Raw genomic sequence first — 11,698 nt, 5'->3', positions numbered from 1 at the left:
CTGTTTAAAGGCACAAGCTTGGAATGTAAGATTAGGACCTGCATGCTATCACTCTTAATTTGATTTGCATGTCAACCTTGGCATTTAATATATCTAACACGTATAATCCTTGACAACACTACCATAAATCTAATCTCATCTCACCCTTCTTTGTAATGTTTAAACACAGGGTTAAAACTGGCATATGTTCTTAATTATCAGAAAAGAAACAGGCAAAGGGCAGATTTTCCATTTGTGAAGCAAAAGGGGAAAGGGACAGATGCATGCTGGTATTCTAACAAATAACAGGAGATTAGTTATTTTACTTTGGCCTGCTGACTTTTTGTGTCAAGATGGCGTAACATTGTGAATAAACCTCCAAAAATCCACTTGCCAAAAGACTATTTGCTTCAGTATCTACATAAAAATGTGATGTAGCTTACTCATGTTATTGGCATACTTTTAATAGCACCAGTTCACTAACTTGCAGTTTTAGGTGAAGGTGGGAAAGGACTTTAACAATGAAACCAACTGCTGATTTTCTCCTTTGTTCATCACTTCAGATACATTTTATAATATGCCACTGAGTTAAATATGCCATCACAAATAACAGTATACAAATCTATAGTATAGTGCTCCACATTCAGTGATGTCATGGCAGACACTATTACACCAAAGAAACACCATATTATTGGCAGGGGTATAGAAGGGTAAGGCTCAGTCTTACCACTGCTGCAGCCTGGGCTGCCACGGCTGTCTGACTGACTTGCTGTTGACTGGTTTTGATTTTGGCCTGCAAATGTGCAGGCGGGTGAAAATACTTGCACTTCTCCCTGGAGCAGCGGCTCTTGATGTAGTCCATGCACACAGTGACAGTGTTATCAGTGGTGTCAATCATTGGACTGTCACTCGGATGAGCAAAACGGCAATCTGTCTCCCCTCTTGCACAGGTTCCACGCTGAAACTCGCGGCACACCTGAGAGGAGTGGTTATTAAGAGAGTGAGCGGACTTCAGCTTTTAACTTACGTAAGTATTTCTTTTATTAAATACTGATAGTTATGAGGCATAAATACCTCTAGTTTGTCTGTACGCTGCAGCTTCTGTGAGGGGGAAGAGGAACATGAAGAAGAGGAGGAACTCTGGACTGTGATAGGTGGGCTCCCTGGAACAAGAACCGGGGTGCTAGGGAGGTTGTCTGTCTGGACGAGGCTCACTCCATGGCTCAACGGTGACATGTATGATCCATAACAAAGACCAGTATTCGTGCCAAGACCCTGTATAACAGGAAATGTTATAAAGCAAGACATTATACACTTTACAACAAGTGAGACAAACAAGACAAAAAAAGGACCTCACCACAGGCTGCAGGCTGGGTCCTGGGATCATGAGCTGCATCTGTTGGGCCAGCACGGCTGCTGCTGTCTTCTGCTGGATAAGATTGTTGCGTCCGTTTATCTCTAACTGGGTTTTTAAGTGTGAAGGTGGATGAAGATACTTGCAGTTTTCTCTTGAGCAGCGGCCCTGTATTCAGATAAAATAGAAAAGACACAAAGAGCACTTCAGATGTATATGTCCTTCGAAACTGCGGGTAGACCTTTTTATTTTCAGACAAAGTGATTTTATTTTTGCTTAAATGAGATCCTCCAGCATGACAGTCAGATATGTAACACATATGTTACATATGTAACTGTCCATCAGCTCGAGCTACACAACTGTAGGCTACTTTTTACTGATGGGAATTTCAATTCCAGTTTAAAATTGGTTGCAAACTGAGGGTTCCAATAGAATCAAATGCCTCCAGGCCCATTATTTCCATTAATCGCTGACTGAAGAAGGGAAATATCCAATTTGGCAGCCATTACACTGAATGTTTGAGCTGAACTGAAAACAGACCTTTTCTATGCGAGTTGGAATGAGCAGAATTGATAACGGCACTGGTATCAATAAAATCAATACCCATCACTACTTTTTACCTTGTTTACATAAAGGAAACACAATTTCCACCTTTACTTTTGAACATCGGCTTTGGCAGCAGATGGCTGCAGAAAAATCCAATATAAATGTATAATAAACAGGTGTGTAGGGATCAATATCTAGATGAAGACCAGTTAGATATCAACTCACAGAGCTCTCTTTATGACTTTACAGTAGATATGTACTGTCAGACATCCCTGAGCTTGCCAGCTGTTGGAATTTGTAGGTGGATTTGCTTTACATTTCATCAGTCTGATTATTAAGCTTGAGTATTACTATCTCAATTTAGACTTTAAAATAAGCCTACTAACACACTTTCTGTCAATCAAGCATCTATAGCCTAATGAAAGGCTATCATCCCCTGCCCTTCACACTGAAATCATTCAATCACGTTAACTAATATTACCTCATTTGCATTTCTCCCAAGAGATTTATATTAATTATTTTCTAGTGAAATAATCATGTAGGTTTAACTCATCAGTATTTCATTAGTCTGTATATAGCTCAGTGCCTGTATAATGTTATCACCCTCTTGAATGTTTTATGTCTTTACAACTTTATAGTTTAAAGTTGCTTGAAAGTACAAAATGCAAGAAAGTAGGCCATTGAATGTCACATTTTTCCCAAGAGATAAAGGTCAAAGAGACGATATGTTATATATCTGATTGACAGAAATCTCAAAAGCAACCCAGCAACTGGTTAAGTTATTGCCAATCTATATGGAAGAGTTGAATAAATGTAGTTAACGTGTTATAAATCTTCTAACAGTTGTGTGTCAACAAGACTCTCAACTGCTTTAATGGAAGTCATGAGATACTAGGTACAATACTAAAGCATGTGCACATTCTTCAGTATAATAATGTTAACTTTGTTAGGAGTAATTGATGAACGGGTTGCAAACTTTGACAGCAGTTGTTTTGATCGTTTACTTCCTGGTCACAAGGCTAAAATTAACTGATCACATGGCAACAATGTCAGCAATGGATGAGACGAAATAGGTAAGTAAGAAGAAAACAAAATTTTTTGTGAAATTAAATAAAGGCCCAGTAGCCATGTTGATAACAGATATGTAATAACTCCTTAGACAAAAGTCTTGTCATCACGAAGAGTTGTGACATCACCACATGAGTGCAATAAATATAGATTTGCTAGATGACCTCTTATTTCCATTCTCACCAGGCTATAATCTTGGGTTTCGGCTTCATTCCTTGATTATTAAAATAAGAATGACGTATATATTATTATTCTAATGCAGTCACCTACGTCCCAGTAGTGATTCAAAATCACTATTTTTTTTTATAATTGCGCTATCATTTATTATTTATTTATGAAAATTACTGTAGCTTTATCAAGTCCAAATTTGAATCTGGATATATAATTACAGCTACATATTTGTACTGATGGATATATTTTCTTCCAGGACAATTAATTAATATAATCATTAATAAAATAACTTTGAGTATACTGAATTTAAATAATTCAATTTTTACTTTTATCCTTTGTCAATTATGTATTTAATTTTCTACTTTCAACCCATTAAAGCCTCTGACCATGCAATTTAAATATTATGTCAGACATTATGTCTGTTTAAAACCATCTCATGTGCAGAATGAACTGTAATTATCACTCTGATCAGTAAGATTTAACTCCAAATCAGTGCAGTGCATGGTCCAACTAACATTCATACTGTGCAAGTTTAAATGACTCTACTAATGTTAGCTCATTACTACTCCATTATGATGTAATTAACAATATTCATGACTGATCAATAGACACTCCCTTCAGATAAAGGAAAAAAGTAGCTACTCTGTGTGAAAGCTCATGGCCTTGACCACCAGGGCACAGAGAAGACCCTCTGTCCACACAAGCTGTGGATAAACTGCCTACAGTCAGGAGATAAGACGATGACTCAACATGAGAATAATCCTGGGGGCAGAGCTGTATTGTGGGGTGATGGTGAATGTGTGAGAGTGGATTAAGGCAGCCCGGCTCTCATTCAGGGCAACTGAGCGAACAGGAGAATAAACTGGCTGTAATCCAACTGGCGGCCAACTGAGGTTTTATATTCTACTTTAGATAAGTGATGAGAGTACCATCTGACAGGTATTTCACTCTATTTTTTTTAGATTTTCATTCTGAGATCGCAGTTTTGCTCTGTGACTTATTACTGCATGAATCCAGAAGTTTGGGCAGCTTCAGCGTTTCCCATACATATTTTTATTTGTGCAGTCCTCACTCTCCCTCTCACGTCGTCACAACATAGTGTTTCCCACACGTAGACTTTACTTGGGTTGGCTGCCAAGGTGTCTTAAAGCCGCCAAAGAATATTCAGGGACCCATTTTACCCCTTTTTACTTTAATTTTTGTCTGAATGATGCAATCCATGACCTGTTAACTAGTGGACACCTGCCCTTCCTCTACCCCAAGACAAGAGATGGAAAGAGAACTGGTAGAAAAGGCGAGATGAGCAGATAAAAGTAGCAGAGACTAAATAAGGTGGAGAATTAATTAAAATAAAATGCTAAATAAGAAATAACCCACTAGAGACAGAAAAAATTATCTTTTCAAACACTTTCAATGGACAACGAACACCCTCACATCTCATTTCATGTGCTTTTTTAAGTTTCCTACTTCTATATACAAGGTAAAAGTTTTTAAATATTCAGTAAGTGGTCATTAAGGTGTCACAGATGATACAGTGTGTGCAATATTTCTTACCTTCAGTGAGTCAAAGCAGGCGATAACCCTCCCATTTTCAACTTGGCAGCTCTTCGGTGGATGAGCAAATTTGCATTCCTCATCACTACGTGAACAGTTTCCTCGCTGAAACTGTCGACAGACTTCCAGAGTTAGCCATTTCGTGTCTCTTACTGAAGAAATGTTCAACGCCATGTCCAAAGGTTATAATCATATATGTGATTTTTCTTTTTTCAAGTTAATCTTATTGTCTCGTGCCTCATACACCAAAAGCTGTGAGTTGACTCTATGTATAAAGTCCTCTTTTAAAACAACCTGGAGATTCCTCCATGAGCTGGAGCAGAAAGATCAGATGGCTGGTCAGTCACTGAGAAATCACACATCAAAAAAGAAACAACCACAGATGGAGTTTTTTTTTCTGTGAAACATTCACATGAATATTCCTCAAATGAGGGAAAAAGCGAGGGAATTTTAATGCAGAGTTGACTTTAGTCAGTCTTCTCTGTCCTCTTTTATTATGCCTCTATTTTAGCATTAGTTAAAATGCTGATGTTGTGCAAACTGGTGGAAAAGGGATTGCAGCTGAGGTATCCAGTGCTGGAGCCTGAGTCTGGCCTTGTATAAAGCAAAAGCTGGCAATGTCCTCGGACCAACTTCAAGCCAGGATATCTTCTAAAAGGCACTTTCTGTTTGTGATCTGAAAGACAAAAACAAACAAACATGTATATTACTGAAATTGTGTCCAAATAAATAACATCATAATCATGGCATCGTTAGTCTACAGTTGGCACATTTAGAGCAACCATAGATTATTTTTTAACACTCACACCATCTCATGTAATTTTGTCTATTCTCTGGAGACTGCTCATTCTCTAGAGTCATCTGTTCTTTCGCAGTTTAAAGCAAAAAGCGGATAAGGTCAAACAATAACAAATGTGATCTTGTGTAATTAGTCAAGTTATATTTAGTCATAACAGACTCTCAAGAGACTAATCGTTTAGTCATTTTTTAAGGTCTCAGCTTCTAAAGTGTGAGCATTTACTGGTCTGGTCTCTTTTAAACTAAAAGTCTTTGGTTGCACTGTTGCTCACACAAAATCACCATGGATGCTGAGACATTCTAGTGAACCTTTTTTAATCCTTTGTGACATTTTTTTCACTAAATAAATTATGAGTTAATCAGGAAAATAACAAAATTAATCAACAATGCAAACAGTCATTAGTTTCAGCTCTAAACTGACGACTTGACAAGCAAAACACCACCGGCAAACTGAATACATTCTAGAGAAGTCAGAGTTTGTTGCTCAAAGTCGAATTTAACTTTATTAACAAGCTACTAAATGACTCTCAGTAGAGCACATACCTCAGCCAAGACCAAAGAGTCCCTTTTCAGTCAATCAAACCTAATTCAATACCAAAGTCGACAGCCCTCTAAATTTTAACCCACCCGTAACTGCTTAACCATGGTTTTTCTGACCAGATCTAAGATCTGCATCATATAGTACATAGATCATAGATACCAGCCATCTAAATAGGCCTGATTCTTTTTTCCATCAAGATCCATTATTATTCCCTGTGAAATTAAAAAATTACAAAAAAAGCTTGCAATGTTGGAGAAAGTGAGAAAAACATCCTGGATCCATCTCTTTATCAGGATCCACACCATAAGTTAATGGGGTCTACTCTAGGCTGAGACACATCCTCAATCCAAGTTTTATGGAAATCTGTTCAGACGTTTTTGTGTAATCTTGTGGAAAAACCAACCGACTGACAAACAGACTGACATCAGTGAAAACATAACCTCCTTCATAGATGTAATTATGATAGTAAATCAATAACCTCCTCTATCAAGCCTGCATTAACAGCTGTCATCGATTCACAAACTACACTAACTTCTCAAAGGCCTTAAATGGATCAGCAGGCAATGATCATACAGCTTGATAAACACATGCATTTCTAATTAAATAAACCCTAAACATACAGTAGCATAGTCAGTTTACCTCAACTAGATATTTTGTCCTTGTTTTGTGGGCACATGCATCCAGCGCAAATTAAAATCCAGTGTTCTGACTAGATCACTTTTTATGTACTCATTAGTACAGGATACAGATTCTCATTATTTCCAATGACCATTCTAAAATGTACACGTGCAGTATCCTGTCTGCACACTTCACAATTGATTTATGTATGCCAATTTTTCCTCAAGAGACGTGAAAGTATGTTATAGACACGGGCAAGGAGCTGTTGTGCTGGTCTGGGATGTGTAGCTTGGTGGTGTCATGGTAAGCAATCAATTAATAACAGAACACGATCATTTCTTAAGTTGAAATCCATTGAACCATAAGATGCATGTTATGCTAATGATGCATTCGTAGCACATTATGTTGATCAGTATCCACCAAAGCAGACTGACAATGAAAAACTGCATTTCATCTGACACATTGTAATGAAATAAATGCTGTGCTTTCTCGCTATATCTAGTATGATCTATTTTCCATTACACTGTTAGCTTCAATTTGCAAATTGATTCTTGAAGAGCACTTAGAGCCAAATTCAGTTACTGAGATATTTGCCGACCGTAGCATATACATAATTTTAAAAAAGTCAGGGCAAGTCTTAAACACACATCGTGCTGGAATTCAAAGACAGGAAAGGAAAGTCAAACCAGCACACTAAGAGGTTAAACACACAGGAAGTCGCTGAGCAGGCAGAAAAGCGGTTAACTCTTGACCTGAATAAATCTGTAGGAGAGTCGAAAAGTAACATGATCTACGAATAAACAAAGACCCGAATATCACAGCTTCAGACTGAACTCTCCTGTTGTTAGTCCTGATCTTCTACTGTAACAACCATTTGGCAATACAGCATGCTATCCCACAGCATACTGCAGCAAATTCCTTTGGACGCAATTCAGGAAACGGAGCAAAACCTACCTCTCTCACTTCATGCAGCACTAAAGAACTTCAGTCCCCGACCAGGAATCTAGGTTTGAGATAGAACTTTTGAGCAGCTAACTTGTTGAAATATTGACCTGAACAACAGCTTTTAGCCCCGTCTCTGTCCAACAGATTCAGAGAGAAAAGATCTTCCTTCCAACAGTAAAAACAGACAGCCTGTCCAACTCTAGCTGAAACATTTCCAGCCACCCCCTTCCTGCCTGAGTGCCAGCCTCTGGAAGACCCTCCCAGTCACGAATTGGCCAATAGAAAAGCAGATGCTGATGCACTGAGTGAGAGCTGGCTGCAAAGCCCGGAGCACGACACTGTGTGCAGTTGACCCTTTATCTATGAATACAATATGACTAAATTCAACACATGATCTTGTCTCCAGAATGTATTACTGCAATTATGAGCAAGTACAGACTTAAGAAATGATAGATCTACTAACACTGTGACAACCTTCTTTACCAATGTGAGCATGTAAAGAAAGTAGCAAATCAGTGCACGTCCTTAACATGCTTTCGGAATTAGAAATACTTAATTACAGTTACAGTTGCTCCATGTAGAATAGAAATGTCACACTATCCATAAAGAACATATAAAAAGAACTTACAAATATTTGCATTTAGACTATAATATGTGACAACTTTGTTTATAAATAGAAATACCACTAAAGAAAGCAATTTAAAAATATGTACCTTGTACCACACTATGACTACAGTGTAGGTAATATAATAGTTATAAAGTTATATTGCAATAGGTAATAAATGACACTAGTTAACAGTATAAATGCTAGAATAAAAACTGGGTGAGCTGAAATAAATTGCACAAAAATTGAACTGATGTGAGAATTGCACTGTATGATTATGATGATTATGATTATTGTCATGTTACATTATGGGATATAATACACAATGCCCCACAAGTTTACATAGTAACTGCAAATGTAGGCTTTTTTTTTCATAATCTCCCTTTGTCTTTATTATTTTATTATTTCCCTTGGTTTGGTTTGTGTCTATGGCTGGAATTTGAATGTTGATATCAGAGTACACCAAAGCTTTTCTTTCCAACTCACCATACAAAATATAAAGGCATCTGATGATATACTTTTCTGAAGCCATTATTCTCAAAAGTCCCTTATTCTGCAGCTTCTTCAGCTTTTGTAACTTGTCATTCAAAATTGATTTTTATGTGAAATCCAGCATGAGAGCTCCTAAGATTGACAGGATAAACACTCAAAATTGATTTCAAGTGTTTCAGTGTACAACAGAAAATGCTACTGCAGGATAGAAATATGATGACATGGCAGTATGATGACATATTTAGCCAAAGCAGTTAATCTAATACTTCATCCCTGTTTTTTCCGCACAGATGGTAAACTCATGTTGTACAGCTTATGTTATATTGTATGATAGTGATCTCTAATGAAACACATTTTCAGCAGGTGATCCTTTCAGTGTATTTCTGACACTGATTCTGCCCTATAGATGACAGTGATAAGGGTGAAAAGATGCACACATATTGTGGGTACACATAGCCTGTAGTAACACAACTTGGAGGTGAGTAAAAGCATCTTGTGTGCCGTGGTTATTCTGTTTAAAGGCCCTTCAAACTACTTTAGATAGTTAGGGAAAGGTCGTTATCTATTTTTTCATTACAGGTGACTGGTGAATTTCTCTTTTCTGACAATGGCTGAACCGCCCTTACAGTAGTACTGTATGTACAGTTATGTTTTAACTCCAAACAGCCGATAATACAGCAGGACTACAATGACAGTCAACACCTTACACCATCGCGTACCATACTGCCTTGTATGCACGTTTTGCTACTAGCATAGTTAAGTATCGGATATGCACTCTCATCCTAGGCTACTTTAGCTAGCTAATCACAAACACTTAGCTAGCGAGCTAAAGCCACAGCTGTCATGCGGCTAACATTACAACATGAACGTTAACATTTATTAGCTTCCGTTAGCCTCACTGTTAGCCGAGGAGAGCACCTGCTTACCTCATCATCACGGATGAACCGCTACCTTGAGGAATCACGCACCAGCAGCAAGGGCAGACGACACAGTGGTCCAACTGAACTGAGGAAAAAAAAAAAACAAGATGTCAAGTGGTCGCGAAATGTCTCGCTCAACAACCCGTTTAAGTCACGCTCTGTTCGTACAACTATAGCTTGTTATTTCGCCCATGTATCCGACCTCATTTCATCCTTACTTTGTAGCACTGCACAGATTTAAGCAACAAGCTTTTGACAGCTTACTGTACGATCGTCAGGTTAATGTGAGGAGGGGTTTCACGGTGTGCGCTGTGCCCGAAGACTGACTAGGAAATTGAGTGTGCGACATTTAAAATGAAGACAATACATTTGAATGGTATTTCAAAATATAAATATATAACATAATCTCTAACGTAATCAATTATAGGCAGAAATAGGTCATTCTATAACTCGGAGCTTCTTCGTTCCCCCTACGACCGCAAAGTGGTACGATCCACACGAATGCCAGTAGGCTAAAAGGGCAAGGGTTTGCTTGTTACCAAGGGAACAGCAATAAAACCATGTGAGTTTTTCTGGATTAGTTTAATGAGAACACGCTTTCACGCGCAAACATAAACATCCAGTTAACGTGTAAAGTGTATCAATATACATCGATCGTGCGTAATCACAATTAAGACCAGCGATCTGCATTTTTCCATAGAGAGTGATGTAGCAAATCAGTTTGTATAAGAAACACTGACAGGCCTAATGGAAGACTTTTTGGTAACAAAATGTAAACAAAAATGGGAGTGCTAAGGAACAGATCGGGACCGACTTGATAATCAATGAACTGTTAATGAGTCATTGCTGAATAACTGTGATTTAAGGACTGTAGGCAACAGTAGGGTATAATGAGTTACTAGACAACAGATTGGGGGATGCAAGCTATATTTGTTCATCATTAGTTAATGATTAGTTAATAAATATCTTTGAGGAGACATACTGAGCACTTTCATTATTCGTTGTTCTTGATTAAAGACATGGAACTAGTGACATTAATAGCTGCTTCATCATACGTTACTCATTTTGTGCAACTCACCAGATGAAACATAATACTAGTTATCTTGCACACTCATTAATTAGGCTACTTAATCTTTTTGTGCACCCTCATGTAGTACATATTACAGAGAGTTACCAAGTGGACTCATTAATGAGTAATTACTCAGTCATTAGTCACTGTTTCTGTGTACAATCCACATTTAACCATTATGTATTGATTCATTAATATTCATTAATTAATAGTTATGCAATCCTTGAATCAATCATTCAGAGATTACTAATTAAGGATTCATTTATCATCAAGTTGTTCCCACTCACATATCTCTGTACCTTATCAAGTGTCACTTTTTTAAATCGTCATCATGAAAAACATTGGACTTGTACAGTCGGACTAAGAAGCAAAACTGTAGCTTAGAAATTATAGCTGGAAGCCTTTGCTGCAATGTGCACTTCAGGCAGGTGCTCAGTGTGGGTAGAGTCAATCGTTTCACTACCCACAACAAGCAGACATAACCGAAGACACATGTTGAATGCAAAGGAAGTTAACCACATCTTTGAAGATTTAATATGTGCTTGGACAGATTTAAACATAGATGTATCCATAAAAACTATTATTGTATAGCACACATTGTTAGCATAGTGAATCACCTACACATAATGAGTCCATACTCAGAGCCTATATGTGATAGTTTATGATGATTTACGTGGTTTACTAATACATATGGTTTGATAATTCACCCCACAAGCCAATTTGTAATTGCACCTGTATTTCTTTATATGCAGTTATTATATTCAAATTATTTGTCCAATATGTTTTCAGAGGCTGAAGTGTTCATAATGGAGGGCTGTTTGCAGTACTGATGAATATGCTGATGGGCTTCCATCACCAGGTGGTGTCTTTGAGTCTACCAAGTTATAAAGAAGAGATAGCAGAGAAAGAACAATTTCTTTTGTTTTCTTTTTTAAATTTGGAGAGTGTGTGTTGACTCTTTTGCAGTTTGGGGTCAAACTGGTCCATATTCATCCAGCAAAAGATGTATAGCAATAGAAATAGAAATAGAAAAAAAATT

At 37.6% G+C, this 11,698-nt stretch overlaps 1 protein-coding gene across 7 annotated transcripts in view; it reads right to left on the bottom strand.

The window, feature by feature from the left end:
• The window catches only part of LOC115588046 (muscleblind-like protein 2a), a 19,091-nt gene extending 9,168 nt beyond the window's left edge, over positions 1-9,923 (bottom strand). For 4 of the 7 annotated variants that reach the window (XM_030428309.1, XM_030428314.1, XM_030428313.1 and 1 more), the window contains exons 1-5: positions 9,597-9,892; positions 4,673-5,348; positions 1,337-1,501; positions 1,054-1,254; positions 707-955 (exon numbers count right to left, since the gene is read on the bottom strand). In XM_030428309.1, coding sequence (XP_030284169.1) covers positions 707-955; positions 1,054-1,254; positions 1,337-1,501; positions 4,673-4,846 — 789 coding nt within the window. In that variant the 5' untranslated portion in view covers positions 4,847-5,348; positions 9,597-9,892. Of the gene's footprint in view, positions 1-706; positions 956-1,053; positions 1,255-1,336; positions 1,502-4,672; positions 5,349-7,583; positions 7,802-9,596 lie in introns of those variants that run through there. The other 3 variants (XM_030428310.1, XM_030428311.1, XM_030428312.1) reach the window with 3 other exon arrangements.
• Between the last annotated feature and the right edge of the window lie 1,775 nt (positions 9,924-11,698).

The sequence above is a fragment of the Sparus aurata genome, chromosome 9, assembly GCF_900880675.1.
Source record: "Sparus aurata chromosome 9, fSpaAur1.1, whole genome shotgun sequence".
Lineage (NCBI taxonomy): Eukaryota > Metazoa > Chordata > Actinopteri > Spariformes > Sparidae > Sparus > Sparus aurata.
The sequence above is the reverse complement of the archived record's forward strand: the minus strand, read 5'-3'. Positions and strand labels throughout refer to the sequence as shown.